At 42.7% G+C, this 26869-nt stretch overlaps 1 protein-coding gene across 1 annotated transcript in view; it reads right to left on the bottom strand.

The window, feature by feature from the left end:
• LOC149438132 (forkhead activin signal transducer 3-like) overlaps nucleotides 1-18698 on the bottom strand; it is a 30363-nt gene extending 11665 nt beyond the window's left edge. The window contains exons 1-3 of the mRNA XM_089660226.1: nucleotides 18622-18698; nucleotides 18430-18521; nucleotides 17915-18042 (exon numbers count right to left, since the gene is read on the bottom strand). Of these exons, the coding sequence (XP_089516352.1) occupies nucleotides 17915-18042; nucleotides 18430-18521; nucleotides 18622-18698 (297 nt within the window). The remainder of the gene's footprint in view (nucleotides 1-17914; nucleotides 18043-18429; nucleotides 18522-18621) is intronic.
• Nucleotides 18699-26869: the final 8171 nt, after the last annotated feature.

A 26869-nucleotide genomic window follows, 5' to 3' on the forward strand; every position in this document is an offset into this window, starting at 1 on the left:
TATCCAGTCTCCCCGGACCCTACATTCACTATATCTGATCTCCCCGGACCCTGCATTCACTATATCCGCTCTCCCCAGACCCTGCATTCACTATATCTGGTCTCCCACAGTACACAGAACATGGAAATGCAATTATTTTAGTAAATATAAATTACTAAACCTGGAAACCATCTGGCAGGAGGTTGGAAAAAGAAAAAAGGTGAGGACAAAACGACTCGAGGAAGGTTTCTTTCTTTCCAATAGCTATCAAGGCCCTAAATGGTCATTTTGAGTATTATTATCTCGCTCCAAGTGACTTGGCTTGATGTTGTGGTCGTCGTTTCTTTTAGGCTTTTATCTGGGGGGATGGGGACAATGTTCACATGTGTGCATGTTGAGAATGTTATATGTTCATGTGTGTGTGGAGTTTTTTTTTTTATAGAATTTCATTGTGATTTACGTTGCAATGACAATAAAGTACCTATCTTTTTTTATTTCATAAAAGTTTATTGGTGAATTACAGAATTACAAAGGAACTTGTAAAATACAAGAGGATAAGGCAGTCATCAATAGGTACAACATGAGAAAACAGAGATCATATGCAAGAACATAGACAGCGACAAATAACTAGGCCACAACCGGGTTATGCATGTAATACTCAGGCAGCATGAAAAGGCATAATAGAGGCTGATAACAGAGAACCTCATGTAGATATACCTCAAGGCATAGGCCCGCAATGGGGGGGCGAATGTAGTGCACATACAAAAAATGTGGCGACAGTCGTTATGTAGCAAAGGTATCTGAATACAAATGAAAACTGTCGTAGAGACTCTAATAAGTATAAGATAATATTGATGTAGTTATGCCCAATGATCTCTTGAAGACTACATTAAGTGCAGAAGAGTGTGTGAGAAGAAAAGGAAAAGAGTGTGGGAGATGGGAGAGATGAAAGAGAAGAGAAAGAAAAAGAGAAAAAAAAAAAAAAAAAGGGGGGGAGGGGGTAGAGGAAAGGGGGAGGAAGGACAAAGGGAGAGGGTGGAATAAGGGGAGGAGTAACGTGCGAATTAAGTGTCATCGTCTATACGTTAGGATATAAACAGAAGTAGACAGAACCTGAACCGCCACAGGGGACATGCAAATGGAGGCAGATACACTTAAGGAAACACATTGCCAGCCATTCGGAAAAAGAGAAAGGGGTGTCATAGGAGGGTGAGCTGAATTAGATCAAGTAGATTGGTCCATGAGGGACTGATATGCAGGGGTGGTCTGAAAGTGAGTCCAACAGGCCCAAGTGTGGGAAAATTTGGTCAGGGTATCAAGTGCAGTCGCAATCAGTTTTTCCATCTCCGCCACTTTGCCCAAGCGGATAAGCCAATCTTGTATGGAGGGACGGCGAGTGGAGCCCCAAAATACAGGTAAGCAGAGTCTGGCTGCGTTGACATATGCATAGCTAAGGATTTAAAATACTGTCCCCACGGAAGGGAGGAATAGTGGAGGAGGAACTGAGTCAGAGAAAGAATCAATGGTAAGGTAGTTACAGACACCACAATCCGATAGACCTCTTGCCAGAATGGTTGAATGATTGGGCAAGACCACCAGATGTGGAGAAATGACCCATCTGACGTCCAGCATCTCCAACAGCTGTTGGGCAAGGATTCTCTCTTGTCAGGTATCACTAACACCATTGATCCTGCAGGTTTGTCGGCCACCAACGCCCCCTTGACGTTGGAGGAGCTGCACTCTGCGGCTAAATCCTTCAGGCGGGGCAGGACCCCGGGCTGCGATGGTCTCCCAGCAGAGCTCTATGTAGCGCTGTGGGACCTCGTGGGCCCGGACCTGCTCAAGCTGTACGAGGAGATGGTGGTGGAGGGCAGGATGCCTCCTTCGTTGAGGGAGGGAATGATCACGATCTTGTACAAGCGTAAGGGGGAGAGATGTGACTTGAAAAACTGGCGTCCCATCTCTCTCCTGAACGTGGACTACAAGATCCTCGCCAAAGTCCTGGCTAACAGGCTGAAGGCCGTCATCGGACAGATCATCCACCCGGATCAGACTTGCGGCATTCCTGGCCGCAGGATTGCAGACAGCCTAGCGCTCGTCCGGGACACGGTCCAATACATCAAGGACCGCCGTGTGCACGCGGCCCTGGTCAGTCTTGATCAGGAAAAGGCCTTTGACCGTGTCTCCCATGGGTGTATGTGCAGAGCCCTGCGCAGGTTTGGTCTTGGGGAAATGTTTTGTCGGTATGTTGACCTGATGTATAACGACATTTGTAGTACTGTGCAGGTGAACGGCTGGAAAACTGACCCCTTCCCGGTCCTCTCCGGGGTCAGACAAGGCTGCCTTCTTTCACCTCTGCTTTTTGTTTGCTGTATAGAGCTCTTTGCCGAATGCATCAGACGGAATCCAGAGATCGGGGGAATCACCGCGCCGGGACCAGACAGAAGGGAAGTGAAGTGCTCGCTCTACATGGACGACGTGACGGTGTTCTGTGCCAACCAGCGCTCCATCGACCTGCTCGTCCAGACCTGCGAGGACTTCGGCCAAGCTTCGGGGGCAAAAGTCAACTGCGGGAAGTCAGAAGTCATGCTGTTCGGAAAGTGGTTCCTGCCTTCTTCTGCATCCATGCCCTTTGGCATCAAGACAGACTTCATGAAAATCCTGGGAGTTTGGTTTGGTGCCGAGGGTGCAGCCCTGAAGTCTTGGGAGGAGAGACTGTCAAAGATGCGACAAAAGTTTGGACTTTGGAGCCTCAGAGACCTCACCATCGAAGGGAAGACACTGGTACTCCGCAGCGAGATTCTCCCTGTGTTGCAGTACCTCGCCCAGGCCTGGCCCCCACGGGTCAACACCTGTAAGGCCATCACCAGGGTGGTGTTTCACTTCATCTGGGGCTCCAAGATGGACAGAGTGAAGAGGGCAGTCATGTTCAAGGAACCCCTCAAGGGCGGTAAGGGCGTGCCCGACATCGCCACCCAACTGAGGGTGTTCTTTGCCTGCAACTGCATCCGCAGAACTTTGCCAAAAAGGATTATGGACTCTGGCAGGAACGTAATGTCACGCTTCTTCCTGTTGCCTCTCTGGAGGTCCCTCGGATGGGACAATTGGGACAGTTCCATCCCCTACAACTGGGACACTCCTTGGTACTACCTGGATACCTTCAAGTTTATCAAGGAGCAGGGGCTACAGGGAGTCAAGCCTGACTTGTGGAAGCCAAAGATCATTTACAAGCTCATCAGAGCAAGTGACATTTTGGAGTCGGTTCCAGGCCTGCCTTCAGACACCTGCAAGGTGGTCTGGAGGAATGTTTCTTCAAACATCCTCACCAACAGGCACAAGGACCTGGCATGGATGGCAATCCAAGGGGGGTTGCCTCTCAGGACATTTATGCATGCCAGGAACCTGAGCAGATACAGACACTGCCCCTTCTGCATCATCCACGAGGAAACGGTTCATCACGTTTTCTGGGAGTGCTCTTTTGCTCAGGACCTGTTGAGGGCCCTGGAACCTGAACTCAAGCACTTTGTGCCACAGACAACCATCACACACTTTGGAGTGTTGAATGGACTTTTCTGTGGAACGTTTTCTCTGGAGGACATTGACAGCGCCTGGCGGGTGCTGTGTTGTTTTAAGGACGCTTTATGGTGCGCCAGGAAGCACCTCATCCACCAGCGGGAGAGGATGTACATTGAGGACTGCCGCAGACTGATCCTCAGTCTGCTCAGGGACTATACCTTGATGGACTTTAAGGCGGAAGAGGACATCTGAAGATCTCCCCTTCCCCCTACTCCCCCTTGCGTGTCTTTGTCCCTTCAATAAAGCTTCGGGCCTGTGACCCTTTCCCACCCCCCCCACACCCGATGCTTATTGTATATTGTAACTAATCGTATCTTGCATGACTTTGTAATGGTAGGAAATGTTCTTTGTCTTAGGATGCTATGGTCTCGGGGTAAGCGGCGTTATGCATGACGTGTTGGTCTGGGGATTCGTCCGCCACGCACATCACGTCAGGCATCATACCGCTGAGTGAATGTATTATCGAATGTATTTATCGTATGCCTGGAACTATATTGCAATGTGGTGCGCTGCGTCGCAGTATAGGGTGAGCTGTACCCCGATAACGAGTATCATGTTTTTTTATACTTATGTAAAGTATCCTAAAAAAAAAAGCTGTTGGGCAAGGAAGGGTTGTAGCGATGAATTCTTGAAGGAGTTCGGTACCATCTGGAGGCCAGTTTGTAGCTGTTTTCTTGCGTCGAAACATTGAGGGAGCATTTGTGGGAGTAACTAAAAATTAGGTCCAAATCTGAATCCGACAGGTTGGTATCCAGCTCTCTGTTCCATGCACGGCATGAAGGAAGAGAATTGTAGGTCCTACTCCCAACAAGGAGGGGGTACACCTCTGAGATCAAATGCTTTTGGGGTTCGGCTTTAGAGCATGCGGATTCGAAAGGGTAAGAGGACGGGCCCAGTTGTGACGGTCTTTATGCGAAAGCAAGAAGTGTCTCATCTGGAGATAAGCCCAGACAGGGAAATCACAGATACCCAGGCTGTCTAGTAATTCAGCAAATGTTTTTATCCTGCCTTTATGAAGAAAGTGTTTTACTATAATCTGAGGGTGCGGCCAGTGTTTGGACAGGAAGGCTTCATGCATGCCAGGAGGGAAGTCTGGGTTAAGGAGTTGGGCATATCAGAAATGGATACAGACTTACAAGCCAAGCGGAAAATTTTTAAGGTGGGCCCCAGCAGAGGGTGTGTGAGAAGGACTTGAGGGGTATGCCTTGGTAGGAGCCATGGGATCGACGCCAAGGGTGAGGGTGAAAAGGCATTCTCCAAATGGACCCAATCTTTGGTAGCCGAGCGGACGTGCCAATCGATTATGCGGGAAAGGTGACAAGCCCAATAATAGCGGTGAAGGTCAGGGAGCCCAATTCCTCCTCTAAGTTTAGGAAGGATCAGTTGGGAGAATGCAATGCGTGGCCGCTTATGGTCCCAAAGGAATAGGGAGCACAATTTTTTACAGAAGGCAAAAAAAGCGAGTGGCAGAAGAATCGGCAATGTTTGAAAAAGAGAGAGTAGATGGGGGAGTATGTTCATTTTTAGTATCGCCGCCCTTCCGAACCAAGAGAAGCAAGGGCGATGCCATTTAGTGAGATCCTCCTGTATAGAACGAAGGGCGAGAAGGAAATTTTTGGTGTAGAGGTCGTCAAGATTACAGGTAAGTTGCACACTGTTGTGGGCTTTTGAATCATGTCTCAAAAATATGACTTTTATCAAGACATAATATTATATGGCAAACAGCTCAGCATAGCCGAATGCTAAGAGTTAATTTTGTCTTGGTTGAACCATCTAGCTAGAGAAATGTAATGGGTGAAGAGATTGTTTTTCTTTCCTCCTAGAGACAATACTATTTTAAAGTTCTACAGGTGATCAAACACCATTATTCAGACTTCAATAAGCAGGTAAACATATACAAGGTCTGGACATGACAATAGAGGAACCAAACTGATTGTCTGAGAGCTTACCCAAACCTTGTAGAGTGTGATGAACCAACAGACCTCTGAAACTATTACCATATACTATTGTTCACCAAGGGTGAAAGCATTAACAATTGTTTACCATGAGTCCAATACAAGGGCCATGCAAACAGAGAGTTTTTTTTCCCTACACAGAGAAAATGTTGATTCTGAAACAAAGGGGTGAAATTCAGGACATTTAAGTTTAAAAGTTCACTGTATATCATGACAAAAATGTACTACAAAAACAGATTATAAATAAGATGTCATAGACTTTAAACACCACTAAATACTCAGCAATGGGAACTATATATCACTAACTTGAGTATTGAGATGATGGGAAGTAAGATGTATTATAAACTAGCATTAGTTACATGTCTTATCAGGAAACAAACAGGATGATATTTCAAGTAGGAATAACTGAATATACACCTATATTCCATGGTCCCTATTTAGAATATCATAGGTATGATCACTGCTATATCTGGAAAGAGCCGTATATTTTATTCCTGAAATTACCTGAAGATTCCACCCAAGGTATGAGTCATCTCAAATACTCACATTGTTCTGTGATACATGACCGCCACCTGGCGGGCAGGTGAGAAATAGCTTATGTACATACATTTCTCAACTAGCCAATCAGGAAGCCTGGTGGGAAGGTATCTTAGAACAATGGACTAGTGGATATAAAAGCCCATGTGCTTTAAAAAAAAAAGAACCCTCATAAAGACCTCATGGAAAGACCTGACATCTGAAGAAGATCTCTGCTGAAATAATTACTCTTCCATCTTTTCAAACTTCTTAAAACTTTAAACCTCTAATCTTATAACCTCCTACATTCTCCCCTACTGAGAATCTTTCACTTGCCCTATATATCAGTCTAAAGGCGTTCCACTGCCAGCTAAATCCACGGGAGAGTTGCATAGTCTGACGTCCGGGTGTGGTGAGATGTTTATTTGATTTTGTATTAATTACTTTCTCTGTTGTGTAGAATCATAAAATTACCTTAGTGTATTACAACAATATTGGGTAGTTAGATATCTGTAGTCAGATACTGTGTTACTGTTAAAAAAATTGTTTATTGCCATATTATAAATTTTTCCATATTTCATAATTTATTGAATATTAATAACCAGAGTATCACATATCAAGGGCTTACTTCTTGCAATCCTATGGCCACGGCGTGCGAGAATATAACCTTTGAGATATTCGAAATTATTAATTATTAATAAATTTAATAAATAATCATATCATTTAAAATTTGTGATTGATGAAATTAGTTAGAGACCTTATTAGTGTGTCTTACATTGGTAGGTTATATCTTTGATTGTGTGTACCAATATTCATTTATCACCAGTCTTTTGCGTTTTGTGTTAATGTATATATAATTTTTGTACATAAATAAATTTTTATATTTATCTATTATAAGGCAAATTTTGTGTGTATGGTACGAAATCATATTGGCTAAAAGAATTCAAGGTATAATAATAAGTGGTGATCAAGTTATCAAAGTGTCCAAATTATTGGTTTACTAAATATTTGCCGTATTTTAACGGCTGGAGGCACTGTAATATTTCATCTAAGGGAAAGGGACACGCCCTTTATAAATAATATATATCCTTACATAAACCACCACAACATAAATTTGGAGGCACTGCTGAGATCCATAGAAATCGTACCATAACACAAAACGCACTGGTGATTGTATATTTGTACACTTTATCAAACATATATTTTGTATCAAAATGGCATCCAGTAATCACGGATCCACCTCTTCCAAGCATAACGAGGAAAATATGGCGGCTCAAGGCATTGAGCAGGAAGTAATGAAGCCAGCTCGGAAAGCTGCCGGTGCTTGGCAGAAGTATGTTGAAAATGAAGTAATAAATTATCTCCGCAAGAGATTGAATTTGGGGGATAGTAATAATGAATTTGTGGATGAAGAGAAAGAGCAGGCCATGAGTACCTTTGAGGACCTGTTCAACCAAAAGGGCCAGGTTGTTGGGTTTTTAATAGCATTTGCTGGAGCAGAAAGTGATAGAAGCCGTGACAGACTTCTCCTAGAAGCTTGGCCCATGTTATGGTTCATGACCGCTGGAGCTGCCCAACAGACCATGACTCTAAGGGAAGAGTTGTCAGAGGCCCGCCTCTTGTTAGAAAGCAAAAATCAGGACATTGAGTCTTTGAAAGGGAAGCTTGGTCATGCCGGTGTTCGTTTAGACGAATCCGAGAAACATTATGATAGATTGGTCGGAGACTTTCGAAGTGCTCAGGACCTGTATGAGAGAAACTTTCAGGAATTAAAACAACTTCAAAAGAAGTATCAGGACTTAAAAGATGAGGTGGAGTACTTCAGATCAGAGAGGTTATCTCCTGTCAAAATTAAAGTTCACCCAGGGGATAAGCATGACCAGTCAGAACTTACCTTGATAAAATCTGAGCAGAAAACTCTGGAGGAGCAGATTATAAGGTTGACGGCCCAAATAAATTCTGGGGTCCAAAGACGGACCAACCCAGTCAAGCCAGAGGCTGATGAGCGGAGATACCCGCATCACAGCGAAGTATCTGATAGTGAGTCAGGGTCAGAATATAGGTCACCTCCTAAGCTTTCAAGATACACTCCAGAGCGCTCTGAAGAAAAATATGAGGTTTCATATAGGCAGGAAGGGAAATCCCAGGGGTCATTCAGGAGATATGACACCCCAAAGGTTATTAAGTTCCTGAAGGACACTGTTCCTATGTTTTCTAAGAAAGGGTCCCTTGAGATCACCGAACACATGAGAACATATGAACAGACGTTAGAGATTCTGGGCATTAGAGATGACCACACCAAAATAGAATTGCTGCCATGGGTGTTTGAAGAGAAATACCGGCAATTCTTTGAGACCTTGAGGGCCTATTCCAATCAGTCCTGGAGAGAGGTTAAACATAAGTGCCACATGGAATTTGGGCCTTATAAAACTGTAACCTCTGCCAAGGCTGCGGCCTACAATTTAAAGTGTGGTCCTCACCAAAGCCCTGCAGAATTTCTGGCTGTCCTCAGAAATGCCTATTTCCTGGCTGAAAAGGATCCCAATCCTAACCAGCCAGAATTCAAGACACTATTCTATGAAGCATTACCTGCTTACATAAAATTGGGACTTGCAAAGGATTACAGAAAGGGATGCTCTCTTGATTGGTTGGTGAGAGAGAGTGACTATTTATTCTCGATCCAACAGTCCAGTGAGGGCGGGATAAAAAGAGAACCCAAAAATAGCCCCAAGATAGTAGCAGCCACTACCGTTTCCCCTCCAAATCCAAATTTGCAGGCAGAGAAGAAATCATATGCGGAAGTAGTCCGTGGGGGTAAAACCAATGGTTCCCCTAGATTTGTACCTCAAACCCAGCAAGTGAAGGAGGTCCATAACTTTGCACCCCAAAACCAGTGGGTGAGAAAGGATAGACAAAAGCCAGGGAACTACGGTAGTGGAAGTGAGAAGAATAAAAAGTATGGTAAGGGCCAGTATAGTGATGAGAATCAAAGGAGGCAATGGTATCCTCAGAGGTTCTATTATCCTCGCCAAAACCAACATGGGAATTTTTATGGGAACCCCAATTTCAACAGGCCCCATAATTACAATAAGAATCCCAATTTTAATAAAAACTCCGACTTCCAAAGATTTCCTCCACGCCAAGAACACCCTCAAGCTCAAAGGGGGGATACAGTACCCCAGGCTCCCTTTAATAACAGGGAGACCCCAAAACCTCAGAGAGAACAATGGCGTCGGGATCAGAGCAGTAGTTCTGACTCTGAGTCTCATTACCAGTCTCGTCCAAAATACAAGCGCAAGTATAGGAAAAGGGAGAATCAACAGAATGACTCCTCTGAGCGTATTGGACAAATAGAGGCACAGGTCAGCAAAATGGCTGAACAAATGGACAGGCTTGTCACTCAATTTCCATCCAATCCTTTTTTAGGAGCAGCTCCTGTGACCAACCAAGGGTCACAGAATTAACAGGCAACCAAGCCTTAAACCAACAGGGGAGGACACTGAGTCAAATGACAGGAGATGTGTGCCCCGTCCCTGACACGCCTACTAATGGAGAAGTTAGTCCTCAGGCAAAGGGGGACCATTTGTTGGTTATTAATGATTCTCCTGCTTTTCAGTGTCCATCTATTGCCCCTAATATAGTCGCGGCATCGGAAGTCATCAGGATTGACAAGCCAGACGGAGCACCAACTTCTAGTTGTGCTTCTGTCTTGAGACAGTCCAAGAATCCCACCAGGGAGGATAAGGGTGATGTGTCCACCACATGCGGTGAGATAAGAGCTAGTCATAGGTTATTGAAGGGCCCACAGATCTTCAACCACACTAATTTCATGTGTGAGCTGACTGAATCTGATGGGAGATATTATGCCACGGTGCAGGTGCAGGATGCCAGTGATCTTTCGATTGTCGGCTTAATAGACACTGGATCCCAAGCAACCATCATGTCACAGGAACATTTTGACAAAGTGGCGAATGTCATGCCCACCAAGCCGAGACTTAAAAGTTTTGACAGCTCATTGATTGGTGTAGGTGGAGACCCGTTACAAGTCATGGGTACCGCCTGGCTTAAACTGAAACTGGGTAATAAGGAACTGAGACACCCCATCATCATTGCCAGTATCTCCCAGCACCACATGATAATTGGGATGGACTTCCTAAAAAGGCTGAACACCATAGTTGACTGTGTGAACCAAGTCCTGTGGTCACAGGTAAATACCCCAATTAAATATGGGAAACTTAAAACTCCCCATTCCCGACAACACTGCCACCTGGTGGAAGAAAGGCCTGGATCATTAGAAATCCATTTCAGGAACAGCCAACTTCCTGATGTAACGGTTATCAAACCTGATGACCATAACCCTATCAGAAGAGATGAGGAACACATTTTTAGAATTCCCCAAGATAAAATAAAAGATATCTCCCTCCAAGATGACATCCTTACGATATCTTTTCATCAGGAGGATAAACCAAGAAAAGGGGGAGATCATACCCAATTCTTGACAGGTATTGAAAGGGTTAACAGCGACTTGTTTATCCCCATCCGGATAAATGGTCTTAATAGGTCAAAATATGCCAAACTAGATTTGAGACAGGAACACAGCTTTGTAAGCCATGGGTTGATAAAACACCTGACCGAAATGGAAATGATCCGTTTCTCCACACCTCAACGTCATTGGATTTCAGACTCCCTTGATGACTCTGATGATCACAATTCAATGGCTCGGTGTCTCTTAAACGTCACTGTAGGAAACAAAACAGCCACCCATGTGTTCCTAGTCTTGGATAATCCCCAAACTAAAATTTATTTTGGCAACGATGTATTACATCGCTTTGCAATGCAAGTCGACCTAATTAATGACTGTTTATGGAGTCGACTAAAGGGGGACCCCGAAAAATACCAAAATCTGGACTTAGCTTTAAAATCCCAGCAACAGATGCCTTATGCTGTTGAAGTCCAGGTAGCCCAGAAGATTACAATTCCTAAGGGCATAAATAACTTCATACTCCCCATCCAAGTTAAAAAGGGACATAGACTGAAGGGGTCAGATGCATTGGTATGCCTCTCCCATAAAATGCAGGGGGAGGGACTGAACATTACACACACGCCCCTAGTCAACACACATCAATCCCCGATGTACATTTACATACATAATCTGTCCAATCAGGACATCGTCTTACCCAAAGAGACCCTTATTGGTCTAGCGGTAGAGACTGAATATTATACCTTTGGGGTTACTAACCAGGTGATTGGACTCATCCTCGATGAATATTTGTCGGAGGAACAATTAATTGAACAAACATTCCATTCATTACCAGAGGGTATTTTCACCATAGAGTCCATTTATCCATTCGATTCTAAAGATGGCACCTGTCGAGTCGAAGAGACATCAATTGTCTTTGATCACCCAATCAAAGAACAAGAGTACCCCAAAGAACCTGGATGGCAGGAGAACACACACACACATCACATACCCAATGACCTCACCACGAAACTTGAAGAGGCATATGAGATAGGTCAGCCGGAAAGCTTTCCTGGATTCAAGGAGTTAGTGGAAGAGATGGTGGCCCTCGCCGACGCGTGTGCCAGTGATCTCGACCGACAATTGCTCCGAGAGCTTCTCCTTGAATTCCAAGAGATCTTTGCCAAGGATTCTTACGATTGTGGGACTACTGACCTACACATCGCTAGGATCCAAACAGATCCAGATGCCCCACCAGTATTCGTAAGACAGTATAGGTTACCATTAGCTTCCTATGAATCTCTAGCTGAGATTATCAGGAAGTTACATGAAAGGGGTATAATTAGGCCCATCCACAGCTCCTACAACCACCCGATCCTGGGTATTTTAAAACCCAATGGACAATGGCGTTTGTGCGCTGACCTCCGTCAGCTAAACAAACGTGTGTACATGTCAGGATGGCCTGTCCCATACATAGACCAATGTCTCGCCCAGCTCCAAGGATCCCAGGTTTTTACAGCCTTGGATTGTGCACAAGGGTATTGGACCATAAAGGTGAGTGAGGAAGACCAATACAAACTGGCTTTCAGTTTTGGGAATCGACAATATTGTTGGGTGAGAATGCCTTTCGGATTCATAAATTCCGGACATGAATTTGCTGTGTTCATGCACAAGGCCATGCCAGACGCCTTCGAAAGGGGGACGTTGGCATATGTGGACGATATCCTGATCAAAAGTACAGATATGGCCAAACACATTACAGAACTTCGGCATGTCCTGGGCCAATTAAAAGCAGCAGGAGTTAAACTGTCCTTACAAAAAGCCCAGTGGTGCCGCACAAAGGTAAACTTCCTAGGCCATGAAGTTACTGCTGAAGGTTTGAACCCACAAAAGAAGAAAGTTGAGGCGGTTCTGAACTGTAAAGTCCCTACTAACCTTAAAGAATTGAGATCATTCCTAGGTATGGTAAACTACTCGCGTAAGTTTATTGATAATTACGCCGAGATAAGCAAGCCGTTGCTTCACCTACTGAAGAAGGATGTCGGATGGTCGTGGGGTAAGAAACAGGAGGACGCCATGAAGGAATTAAAGGAACGTCTCACACAAGCCCCGTGTCTCGGATATCCCGAAGGGGGTAAAAATTTCTATCTAGAGACAGGGTTTACGCAGGTAAGTATGAGTTCTGTTCTTTACCAGAAACGTGCTGATGTCAGTAAGGTGATTGCCTATGCCAGTAAAACTTTGTCCCCGGTTGAAGTAAAGTTCAGTGACTGTGAAAAAGCTCTATTGTCCACCGTGTGGGCATTACAGAATTTTCGCAGTTACATTCAGGGAGAGAGAATCATTGTTGAAACGGCACACCAGCCTTTACAGTATTTAAAGAGTGAACGTATCAAGGGAGGAAATGTGTCTAATAGCCGCATCACTGCTTGGACTTTGTCTTTGCAAGGGTGGCCTCTTGAAATTCGGTACAAACAGAACAAGGAAAGTCCAGTAGCCCAGGGCCTAGCCGAGCTCCATGATTGTTCCGCAACTACGCCTACTATGGAGGGCCCGGACACTGACTTTCTGGAAGAACAACTGTTCTCTCCCTACAAGGTTTACGATGAAGAATACTGTAAACAGCTGCCGTGTGTATATGTGGATGGTTGTGCTTTTCATCACAAGGATGGGGAACAGCTCCAACTAGTGGCAGGTATTGGAATCGTTTGGACCCAAGGTGTCACCCCAATTTCTGTGGGATACAAACTTGGACCAAAAAGCAGTCAGGTTGCTGAACTTACTGCAATCCTTAGAGCAGTTGAGATGGCTATAGAGTTCAACATCAAAGAGTGTGCCATCATAACCGATTCCAATTATGTCAGGAATAGTTTTGTAGAGTATTTCCCTAGGTGGAAGCGAAACAACATGAACAAGAGTAATCACAAACCCGTGAAACATGGTAAGCTCTTTTGTCACATCGATGAACTGGTAAGGTCCAATGATCTCACCCTGCACTTCAAGAAGACCAAAGGCCACTCCAAGGTTCTAGGTGCCGAGAAAGAAGGGAACGATCTGGCCGATTCTCTAGCCAAGGAAGGGGCAATCACCGGTGAACTGTTAGACATTGACCAATTTTTAGGTACCGTACAGGTTGAAGCTGTCACCAGGCAACAGGCCAGAACAGCTGGTGATCCAAATGCATTACAGTGGAGTCACGATTCTCCTAGTGAGGATTTAATTACTGCCCAAAAAGAAGACCCAATAATTGGCTTGTTTTATAGTCATATAGAAGATCCCAACCAAAATCCCATAAATAAGGAAGTATGTAGTGGGAAGGAGGATTTACGTATCTTAATGAAATCCAAATCCCAATTCTCTTTATATCAGGGATTGTTGATACGAACCTCAAAGGGTGGCGTACAACAATGGGTCGTCCCACTTAAATTTAGAGGTTTGATGCTACAGCATGCCCATGATGCTCCCACTTCCGGTCATCGTGGAGAGAAGATCACGTATGAGATCCTGCGGGATTATGCCTACTGGCCTCATATGTTACGTGATGTGAAGGAATACTGCCAAGGTTGCCTAATATGTCCCCAATTTCAACCTACCAAGCCAACTCACAGAGCACCTCTCCAGAAGAGGGGGATATGTATGCCTTGGTCAGACCTTCAGATGGATTTTATTGGGCCAGTAACAAAATCTTCACGAGGAAATCGGTATATGTTAACAGTTACATGTTTATTCACCAAGTATGTCGAATGTATACCAGCACCAAATAACAGCTCCGAGACATGTGCTGCATTGCTAATAAATCATGTATTTTCACGTTTTGGTTTACCTCAGAGGATAGAGTCTGATAGAGGATCGCACTTCACTAGCGAAGTGATGGCCAAATTGTGGAAAATTTTGGGGGTTAAAAGGAAATTGCATATCGCCTATCGGCCAGCCTCTAGTGGTGGTGTAGAACGATACAATCAGACCATCGTTAATGTCCTTAAGAAATTTGTTAAGGAAACAGGCAAAGATTGGGATGTCAAGCTCCCGCTGGTCCTGATGGCGTTGAGGGCTACTCCGAATACAGTTACAAAAATGTCATCTTTTGAACTGATGACAGGTAGACGGATGGTACTGCCCCAGCACTTATTGTATCGCACTACAGATCAAAATTTGATCAATGCTACCACCACACACCAGTACATAGAGGATTTACGTAAACATCTGCAATATGCTTTTGCCTTTGCCCAGCGAAATTTGGAAAGAGCTGCAACTAGTGCTAAGACATACTATGATCTCAAAACCTCCAAGAAGGAATATGAGATTGGTGACAAGGTCTATCTATACAACTTTGCAAGAGACCAGATCAAGGAACGGAAATTCCTTCCATCTTGGAAAGGTCCGTTCTCTATCATTGATAAAATCTCTCCGGTCGCATATAAATTGCAGGTCACCCGGTATGGTGAAATCAGTGATAGATGGGTGCACATCAACCAATTACGTGCTTGCCATCCGAAGTCTCAATTGCAGTTGTTGGAAGACTGAACCCACCAATTCCTATCTGGAGATATTGAGATCATTATTAAATTTCCTTTAAACATATAATTCATCTTTTGCCTCACAGGATCCAGTAACATAATTTTATGTATATCCCATACTTAAACTGTTCATTTTAATAATTTAGAAAGGAAGGCCCAGACTATGACCAGACCGGCGATCGGAGGTGTCAATGACCGGACCCTAGAAGGAAGCTGTAATGTCCTGTGGGAAAGACCAGATGCCAGAGATCGATCCGGAGACGATAACCTGATGTCCCAGGCCACCAAGGGCCAGTCCAGAGGAAAAGACCCGCCTAGGAGACCGTCTAAGAGACCTGTCGTGCGGAGGACCCATGGACCCCAAGGTGGATGTGCCAGGCCAGGCCGGCCTCATCACAAGACCAGGATCGTCATCGGAAGTGTCCATCTAAAGACGCCGAGTCAAGTTGAGGACCAACCAGCATCACCGCTGGTTGGTCCTCAACTTGACTCGGAGAAGACGGAGAAGACGAACGATCACTCTAACCAAAAGTCCCACTCATGTTTTTCGATACAGACACCCCTCTACGCGTGCCTATACCCCAAAAACAAAGGGGGATTTGTTGTGGGCTTTTGAATCATGTCTCAAAAATATGACTTTTATCAAGACATAATATTATATGGCAAACAGCTCAGCATAGCCGAATGCTAAGAGTTAATTTTGTCTTGGTTGAACCATCTAGCTAGAGAAATGTAATGGGTGAAGAGATTGTTTTTCTTTCCTCCTAGAGACAATACTATTTTAAAGTTCTACAGGTGATCAAACACCATTATTCAGACTTCAATAAGCAGGTAAACATATACAAGGTCTGGACATGACAATAGAGGAACCAAACTGATTGTCTGAGAGCTTACCCAAACCTTGTAGAGTGTGATGAACCAACAGACCTCTGAAACTATTACCATATACTATTGTTCACCAAGGGTGAAAGCATTAACAATTGTTTACCATGAGTCCAATACAAGGGCCATGCAAACAGAGAGTTTTTTTTCCCTACACAGAGAAAATGTTGATTCTGAAACAAAGGGGTGAAATTCAGGACATTTAAGTTTAAAAGTTCACTGTATATCATGACAAAAATGTACTACAAAAACAGATTATAAATAAGATGTCATAGACTTTAAACACCACTAAATACTCAGCAATGGGAACTATATATCACTAACTTGAGTATTGAGATGATGGGAAGTAAGATGTATTATAAACTAGCATTAGTTACATGTCTTATCAGGAAACAAACAGGATGATATTTCAAGTAGGAATAACTGAATATACACCTATATTCCATGGTCCCTATTTAGAATATCATAGGTATGATCACTGCTATATCTGGAAAGAGCCGTATATTTTATTCCTGAAATTACCTGAAGATTCCACCCAAGGTATGAGTCATCTCAAATACTCACATTGTTCTGTGATACATGACCGCCACCTGGCGGGCAGGTGAGAAATAGCTTATGTACATACATTTCTCAACTAGCCAATCAGGAAGCCTGGTGGGAAGGTATCTTAGAACAATGGACTAGTGGATATAAAAGCCCATGTGCTTTAAAAAAAAAAGAACCCTCATAAAGACCTCATGGAAAGACCTGACATCTGAAGAAGATCTCTGCTGAAATAATTACTCTTCCATCTTTTCAAACTTCTTAAAACTTTAAACCTCTAATCTTATAACCTCCTACATTCTCCCCTACTGAGAATCTTTCACTTGCCCTATATATCAGTCTAAAGGCGTTCCACTGCCAGCTAAATCCACGGGAGAGTTGCATAGTCTGACGTCCGGGTGTGGTGAGATGTTTATTTGATTTTGTATTAATTACTTTCTCTGTTGTGTAGAATCATAAAATTACCTTAGTGTATTACAACAATATTGGGTAGTTAGATATCTGTAGTCAGATACTGTGTTACTGTTAAAAAAATTGTTTATTGCCATATTATAAATTTTTCCATATTTCATAATTTATTGAATATTAATAACCAGAGTATCACATATCAAGGGCTTACTTCTTGCAATCCTATGGCCACGGCGTGCGAGAATATAACCTTTGAGATATTCGAAATTATTAATTATTAATAAATTTAATAAATAATCATATCATTTAAAATTTGTGATTGATGAAATTAGTTAGAGACCTTATTAGTGTGTCTTACATTGGTAGGTTATATCTTTGATTGTGTGTACCAATATTCATTTATCACCAGTCTTTTGCGTTTTGTGTTAATGTATATATAATTTTTGTACATAAATAAATTTTTATATTTATCTATTATAAGGCAAATTTTGTGTGTATGGTACGAAATCATATTGGCTAAAAGAATTCAAGGTATAATAATAAGTGGTGATCAAGTTATCAAAGTGTCCAAATTATTGGTTTACTAAATATTTGCCGTATTTTAACGGCTGGAGGCACTGTAATATTTCATCTAAGGGAAAGGGACACGCCCTTTATAAATAATATATATCCTTACATAAACCACCACAACAACACCAAGATAAGAGAGGGCATTCCTTTCCCACTGAAACGGAAAGTGAGACTGACAAAATGAAACCAGGTCAGGGGAAAGAGAGATGTTAAGAGCATAGGACTTAGAGAAGTTGATTTTAAGATTCGACAGAAATTGAAAGAAAGCGAAGTCTTTCAATAGATTCGGCAATGTGGTATGGGGGTCGACAAGAAACAGGAGGATGTCATCCGCATAAGCAGCAAGCTTACAGTATATTCTTTGCTGCCTTGATCCCTTTGATATCAGGATTTGAGCAAATTTTCCTTAACAAAGGCTCAAGGGATAAGACGAACAGGAGCGGGGAGAGGGGGCAACCCTGGCGTGTTCCATTTCTTAGGTGGAAGGGGTTTGATAAGTGTCTCTTTACCCGGACTCGAGCTGTTGGATCAGCATATAGGGCCATTATGAAGTTTAGCATTCTCTCCCCCAAACCCAACGCCATCAAAGACGCCTTCAAGTAGTCCCATGCAATCCTATCAAAGGCCTTTTCAGCATCTAAAGAAAGAAAAAATCCAGGAGTGTTAGATTTACAAAGCCAATGTTGGAGATTAAGGGCCTTAATGGTGTTGTCCCTTGCTTCTCTACCAGGGATAAAACCCACCTGATCTAAATTGATCAGGGCGGGAAGCAAGGGGAGGAGCCGTTTAGCAACAATTTTCACGAACAATTTGATGTCAACATTCAGCAGGGAAATAGGTCTGTAATTGGGAACCAGAGTATCGTCCTTACCGCTTTTGGGGATAATGTAAGCCTCTAAAAGTCGGGAATGTGACTGGGGAGACTGAGAGAGAGTATTGAAAGCGGAAAGAAAAGGGGCACCTAGGATGTCTAGGAAGGATTTATAATATGCTACTGAAAAACCATCAGGACCCGGGCTCTTACCAGGTTTCATCTGCTTTACAGCGCACTGTTGCTCAATCAGGGTCAGATCTTTTTCCAGAGAGTGAGCCTGTTCCTCAAAGAGAGCAGCTGGGCTATAAAGATGAAGGAATTCAGAGATCAGGGAAGCTCTGGATTTTGTCGGTCTGCAGAGGGGGATGTTCAGGAGGGAGATTATATAAGGATTTATAAAACTGTTCGAAATGGGAGGCAATGTCGGGGTTGGATGTAGCCACCGTGCCATCGGAGCCTCTGATTTTATGTACCGTCATGCTGGACCGTTTCTCGTGAAGAGCACTAGCTAGAAACTTCCTGCTCTTATTTTCGACTTCATAGTACAATTTTTGTGAAAGAATGTATCTTTTTTTGACCACCGTACCCAATTCTGTGAGAAGTTGTATGCGGGTGTTCGTAAGTTCTGACAAGGTCAACGCAGCTAGAGTCTGCTTATGGGCTTTTTCCAAAGATTGAATCCTGTCCGTAAAGAGTTTCAAACGCTTGTCTGTCTCTTTTACGTCTTGTCGCTATAGCTATGAGTGTACCGCGAATGACACACTTATGGGCTTCCCACTGCGTGAGGGGAGAGGTGTCTGAAGAGCAATTCAAGGAGAAATACTCAGTCAGGTTGTAACGGATCTCTTGTTCAATAGCAATGTCAGTAAGAAGGGAAGCGTCCAGGCGCCGGTACTTCGAGCATATGTGTTTTTCGGGAAACCGCAACGTCATGGTTATGGGATGGTGATCGGAGAGGACCATCGGTTCTATGGAGGCAGCATGAAGGAGTGGGAAATCTGACTGTGACAAGAAGAAGTAATCTATCCTAGAGTATTTGTTATGTGGTGTGGAACAGAAAGTGTAGTCCTTAACAGTAGGGTAGAGAGTTCGCCAGGAATCGTGTAGTTGCAAGTGTTGTAATTGTAAGCGTATCTGCTTAAGAGCTTTGTAAGGCAAAAAGGAGCTGCCCGAAGAGGAGTCCAACAATGGGCTTAAAGGGACATTCAGATCTCCCCTCAATATCAGCACACCCGTTTGGAAAGCGGCTAGGGCAGAGCTGAGCGAGCATGTGAACGAAACCTGTTTGGCATTGGGAGCATAAACGTTAGCAAACGTGTTGGGTCGATTGGCGAAGGAGCTCTTTATAAACAGATATCTACCTTTGGGATCCAGAAGAGTATCTGTCATATTAAAGGGGAGATGTCTGGCGAGCAGGATGGCGACCCCTTTCGATTTAGCTAAGGGATTAGTGGCGTGGAAAACTGTAGGAAAGCGGAAGTTAAAAAGCTTGGGAATAGAATCTTGACGGAAGTGCTTCTCCTGGATAAAGACTACATCCGCTTTTTGTTTATGCAAGTAGGAAAGCAGCATGGAGCGCTTTTCTGGCGTGTTCAGGCCCTTAACATTAAGTGAGAGAACTTTCAAGGACAGTTGTCCTGGCAAAGAGTTGGGGGAGGGCATATCTACAGTTCAATGTCGTATAAATCTGATGATGCAACACATGGGGGTCAGGGGAATGAAGAGGGAATGAGAGAAGGAAAGAAAAACAAACAAACAAAAAAAAAAAAAAGGGGGGGGGAGAGGGAAGGAGCAGTCCCAGGGAAGAGAAATAGACAGAGAAGAAAAAGTATTAGAGATAATCGCTCATATCAAATAAATGCATACAATGTGACTCTTCACTGCAAAATACTAAGAGAATAATGAAATTAAAATAAAAGAATGAAAATCGTATAATGTGACTCATCACTCCAATAGTGCAAAAACATGTATAGTGTCAGACCTAAAATAAATATCTGTGCCCCTCACTTCAAACCGTGCTCACACACTAAATTAATACAATATCTAAAATTGTACCTTCCACTTGAAAACAAACGTGCTCATACACTTCATATATTAAATATTAGATCATGTATCAACACACCCCCTAACAAACATGGGGCTAAACATAAAGTGCTGAAGTGCAAGAAACGTGTCCACTCTTCAAAATGATCAAAAAAATGTCCAATCAGTGATGAATAAAATCATGCAATGTGTAATGGTGTTCAACAATTCCGTGATTGTGCCAAAACTTTTCTTCTGTATGTGGCTAGATTGCCTCCTCACCTCCTCCCTGTGACCCCTAGGGGCCAACACGCTTGCAGGATCACCCTGGATCCTTAAATCATATGGTTCAGCAGCCTTCTTCCTCCAGTGGATCTCCTTGTGGGGCTCCTATTGCCCCTAATCAGCCCAGATGTCTCTAGAGAACAGTGGCTCACCCGCCCAGTGAGCCAAAAAAAGAGACCCTCTAAGTGTAGTATTAGTGCAAATATGACTCCTTTATTGCAAAAGAAGGAATAACACTCACATAGTTCGCAGTTCTCCCTCCTCACCGATGTGTGGGTATACTGCATGTGTGTGGGACTTCCTGGGTATACCAAGATGGCGTCGCACGCTGGAGGTGCGTCACCGCGCACCGGAAACTGCGTACTCGCGTACCTACGCGTTACGTCACTGTCTGCTCGTGACTTCCTTGGGGTATCGCATTATGAATGCAGCTCCTCCCTTTATACTGGACCTATTAATTAACGGCAATCACGGCATACCTTGCATGTATTCAGCGGTGACCGCGGCCATTTTCTCGGAGACATACCCCTATTCTAACCGCGGCCACTTTCTTGGTGACCTTCTTTATTTGAAATGCCACATATTACACCTTAGACTATGTGGGGAAAAAAACGTAATCTTTAATCCACATACCCACGCTGATTTCATTATTTACCGGAGTCCCGGAATCCCGGTAAACTAAATAATTAAAATATACATTATTTCAATAATATTAAAATTAATAAGACTTATACAAATTGGACATATATATAAAAATAATACCCATCAATATAAAGATATTGAGGAGCTAAATTGCAACCTACCACTAGGGGATGGATGGAGAGGATGACCTTATGTTCTACCTGACACTCAGAATATAATTAAAATATATAAATATATATATATATAAAAATAGAAACATTCTAAAAATCTATCCCTTCATCATGCAATCTACCCACACATTAACATGATTGAATACAACCCTAATAAATACAGTTGATGCATAGAGAATCAATATTTCATACTAAATAATTATAACAGCCATAAAATTAAAAGTAAAAAAATAAAATTAAAATTAAATGAAATTTATAAAAAGAGAAATTGATTATAATAGTAAAACCACATATAAGTACCAATTAGAATATCTATACTAAAATTAGAGAAATATTGGTAACGCAATTTATATCTAATTCAAAAGTCACTGATAAAGCAATTTAAGTCGAATTCGACATTTAACCCTTTGGGAACTAGTGTGTTCATGCAATACATCCACCTGGACTCAGCCTGACTCAGCGATTTTATTTTATTAGTCCCCCTCCAATGCTTCTTAAATTTCTCAATCCCCCAAAATTTCATTTTGCTGGGGTCCTTATTATGATATATGGCAAAGTGTCTCGAGACACTATGTTTTGTAAATCCTTTATTAATATTTTGAACATGCTCCCTGAGCCTTTTCCACAGTGGCCTCTTTGTTCTGCCTATATATTGGAGTCCACAATCACACTCCAAACAATACACAACTCCCTCAGTTTTACAGGATATAAAATCATTAATCAAATATTCATGACAAGTGTTAGGGGGTGTGTTGATACATGATCTAATATTTAATATATGAAGTGTATGAGCACGTTTGTTTTCAAGTGGAAGGCACATTTTTAGATATTGTATTAATTTAGTGTGTGAGCACGGTTTGAAGTGAGGGGCACAGATATTTATTTTAGGTCTGACACTATACATGTTTTTGCACTATTGGAGTGATGAGTCACATTATATGATTTTCATTATTTTATTTTAATTTCATTATTCTCTTAGTATTTTGCAGTGAAGAGTCACACTGTATGCATTTATTTGATATGAGCGCTACACTATTTATATATACAGTTGCAAGAAAAAGTATGTGAACCCCTTGGGATTACGTGGAGTTTTGCATGAATTGGGCATAAAATGTGCTCTGAACGTCATCTAAGTCACAACAATAGAAGAACACAGTCTGCTGAACATAATACTACACAAACATTAGATGTTGCCATGGTTTAATTGCACATAATATGTAAACATTCACAGCGCAGGGAGGAAAAAGTATGTGAACCTTTGGACTTAATAACTGGTTGACCCTCCTTTGGCAGCAATACCCTCAACCAAACGTTTCCTGTAGTTGCAGATCAGACCTGCACAATGATCTGGAGTAATTTTGGACCACTCCTCTTCACAAACCTGTTTCAGTGTAGCAATATTCTTGGGATGTCTGGTGTGAATCGCTCACTTAAGGTCATGCCACAGCATTTCAATCGGGTTGAGGTCAGGACTCTGACTGGGCCACTCCAGAAGGCGTATTCTGTGCTGTTGCAGCCATTGTTTTGTTGAATTACTTGTATGCTTTGGGTCATTGTCCTGTTGCATCACCCATCCTCTGCGGAGCTTCAGTTGGCGGACAGGTGGTCGTACGTTTTCCTGCAAAATGTCTTGATAAACTCTGGAATTCATTTTCCCATCAATGACAACAATCTGTCCAGGCCCTGAGGCAGCAAAGCAGCCCTAAACCATGATGCTCCCTCCGCCATGTTTTACAGTGGGGATGAGGTTTTGATGTTGGTGTGCTGTGCCTTTTTTTCTCCACACATAGTGTTGTGTGTTCTTCCCAAACAACTCAATCTTGGTTTCATCTGTCCACAGTATATTTTGCCAGTAGTCCTGTGGAATATCCAGGTGCTCTTTTGCAAACTTCAAACGTGCTGCAATATTCTTTTTGGACAGCAATGGCTTCCTCTGTGGTGTCCTCCCATGTACTCCATTCTTATTTAATGTTTTCCTTATTATAGATGTGTCAACAAAAATGTTAGCATGTGCCAGAGATTTCTGTAGGTCTTTAGCTGACACTCTGGGGTTCTTCTTTACCTCATGCAGCATTCTGCGCTGTGCTCTTGCAGTCATTTTTACAGGACAACCAAGCCTAGGGAGAGTAGCAACAGTGCTAAACTTTCTCCATTTGTAGACAGTCTGTCTTACTATGGACACATGAACATCAAGGCTTTTGGAGATACTTTTGTAACCCTTTCCAGCTTCATGCAAGTCAACAATTCTTGATCGTAGGTCTTCTGAGAGCTCTTTTCTGTGAGGCATGGTTCACATCAGACAGTGCTTCTTGAAACCAGTAAACCCAAAACAGGTGTGTGTTTTTTAAGGGCAGGACAGCTGTCAGCAACACATCGATATCATCACACTGAGTGGAGTCAAGGTTGGCTCACTCCTGGCTCCAATTAGCTCTGGGAGAAGTCATTAAGCTAGGGGCTCACATACTTTTTCCTCCCTGCACTGAAAATGTTTACATGTTATGTGCAATTAAACCATGGCAATATCTAATGTTTGTGTAGTATTATGTTCAGCAGACTGTGTTCTTCTTTTGTTGTGACTTAGATGACGTTCAGAGCACATTTTATGCCCAATTCATGCAAAACTCCACGTAATCCCAAGGGGTTCACATACTTTTTCTTGCAACTGTATATGATTAACACTGTTTTTGGTATCAGTTTTTGAGTGTTGGCAGCTTTAGGTTAAATATACTTCCTTTTATAGCGCAGGAGGACTTCCGACCCTTTGATTAGAGATAATCGGCTTGAGGAGAAGACCCGCTTCTCCACGTAAGAGAAGAAGAATCAAGAAGAGAATAAAAGGATCAGAAAGGAAAAAAAAGGAAGACAAAGGGGAAAAGGAGTATGGAAGAAGGATAGTAATAATAATAGTAGCCGAAAAAAAAAGGTTTCAGTAAAAACAGAGCCTACTGTGTGGGGAACGAAGTAGGCGTTGAACCAGGAAGAGAACAACCGCCGGTCGGTGGCTTCTTACAAAGAGTAAAGAAAAAAAATGTAGGGTTCTGTGGGGAAGGGTTTGAGAGGGGAAAATGTAACAATGGGCCCTCGGCGCCAAATATGTAGGGTAAAGTCACGGACAGGGGCGGACTGACAACTCATGGGCCCCCGGGCAATAGGGGATCATGGGGCCCATGTGTCCTTGCCCAAACTCAAAATAGCCTATGAAAAAGGTACCAGGGACATCTCATGGAACCCCCTACTGACCCCGGGCCCTCGGGCAGTGCCCGAGTTTCCAAATGGTCAGTCCGCCCCTGTTTACGGACCGTCTCTGGAAAAACGGCATGTCTTAGAGCATATAGGGATTGCACACGAGGAGGGTGGAAAAAGGGTGCCACAAGGGGGGTAGGGAACCAGCAAAGAAGCACCGCTGCTTGTTGCAAAGGAAAAAATACCATGGTGCATGTGAAGCAGGTACATAAGTGAAAGTCAAGTGTGCCTAGAAGAGATCAGGTCTGGTATAAGAAATATGTCTATAATGGGTGTTGATAGGGGCCATAGTGAGTAGTACAGGCATACCTGAAAGAGAGGCAAAAGTATAACAATGCAACATATGCAATGCATGTGAAAAACAGTGCAATAACAGGAAAAAATAACATAAGGCCCCACGTCTACATACACTGACCAACTATGCTCCATAGGATCAAAACCTGACAATGTCCATATGCAATTGGGAAAAACTGAGCAGTATATAAGAAAAAGTGGATTGGTTAAGGCCCCTATTGTGGCAGAGGAATCGAGCATCACCTCTCGCATGTCTGAGAAAAGGGAGCAAGGATGCAGGGGATAATTACATGAAAAGTTCAGAAAGGCATGGAAGGCCCCAGGCCACTCTCCCACACAGGATCAGATAATGGTTGCAGGCTGGACGGAGAGGAAAAAAGAAAAAAAATTCTAAAAGGAGTTATCAGGCGGTGGGCGGAGAGAGGTGATGCTCGTTCACAAAGCCAAAATCATGTTAACTTATTAGCTGCAGCAATCCCCTCGGAGCATCTCTCTGTGCCTTACATACAGTATTCCCGCCTCCCAATCCCTCAATCAGGAAAAGCAAAAGACCTCCATTACATTCACATATGTTATTATACTATACGGAATAGGTAGGGATAGCTTCCAGCCGAACAGGATAGGCAGAGTGACACGAAGCCAGAGCAGGATGGGCCGAGTGCGCCCGGGCGTTCCCATGGATGCAGCAGGGTGCCTTCGGATGCGGCGGAATGACGTTCTAGAGTCTCAGGGAAGATAAGGCAGAGGATGATGGTCATCCAGGAAGCTTTCGTGATGTTGAAATGTGGATGAGCTTAAATAGGGATGCGTAGCGGAAACCAGTGTTGTGGTGGTTTATGTAAGGATATATATTATTTATAAAGGGCGTGTCCCTTTCCCTTAGATGAAATATTACAGTGCCTCCAGCCGTTAAAATACGGCAAATATTTAGTAAACCAATAATTTGGACACCTTGATAATTTGATCACCACTTATTATTGTACCTTGAATTCTTTTAGCCAATATGATTTCGTACCATACACACAAAATTTGCCTTATAATAGATAAATATAAAAATTTATTTATGTACAAAAATTATATATATATTAACACAAAACACAAAAGACTGGTGATAAATGAATATTGGTACACACAATCAAAAATATATCTTACCAATGTAAGACACACTAATAATGTCTCTAACTAATTACATCAATCACAAATTTAAATGATATGATATTTATTAAATTTATTAATAATTAATAATTTCGAATATCTCAAAGGTTATATTCTTACATGCCGTGGCCATAGGCTTGCAAGAAGTAAGCCCTTGATATATGATACTCTGGTTATTAATATTCAATAAATTATGAAATATGGAAAAATTTATAATATGGCAATAAACAATTTTTTTAACAGTAACACAGTATCTGACTACATATATCTAACTATCCAATATTGTTGTACTACACTAAGGTAATTTTATGATTCTACACAACAGAGAAAGTAATTAATACAAATCAAATAAACATCTCACCACACCCGGACGTCAGACTAGGCAACTCTCCCGTGGATTTAGCTGGCAGTGGAACGCCTTTAGACTGATATATAGGCAAGTGAGATTCAATAGGGGAGAATGTAGGAAGTTATAAGTTTAGAGGTTTAAAGTTTTAGGAAGTTTGAAAAGATGGAAGAGTAGTTATTTCAGCAGAGATCTTCTTCAGATGTCAGGTCTTTCCATGAGGTCTTATGAGGGTTCTTCTTTTTCATGAGGTTTTTTTTTTTTATGTTACAGCACATGGGCTTTTTATATCCACTAGTCCATTGTTCTAAGATACCTTCCCACCAGGCTTCCTGATTGGCTAGTTGAGAAATGTGTGTACATAAGCTATTTCTCACCTGCCCGCCAGGTGGCGGTCATGTATCACAGAACAATGTGAGTATTTGAGATGACTCATACCTTGGGTGGAATCTTCAGGTAATTTCAGGAATAAAATATACGGCTCTATCCAGAT

Source organism: Staurois parvus, unplaced genomic scaffold, assembly GCF_062004578.1.
Source record: "Staurois parvus isolate SC_StPar_1 unplaced genomic scaffold, SC_StPar_1.0 ptg001215l, whole genome shotgun sequence".
Taxonomy (NCBI): Eukaryota; Metazoa; Chordata; class Amphibia; order Anura; family Ranidae; genus Staurois; species Staurois parvus.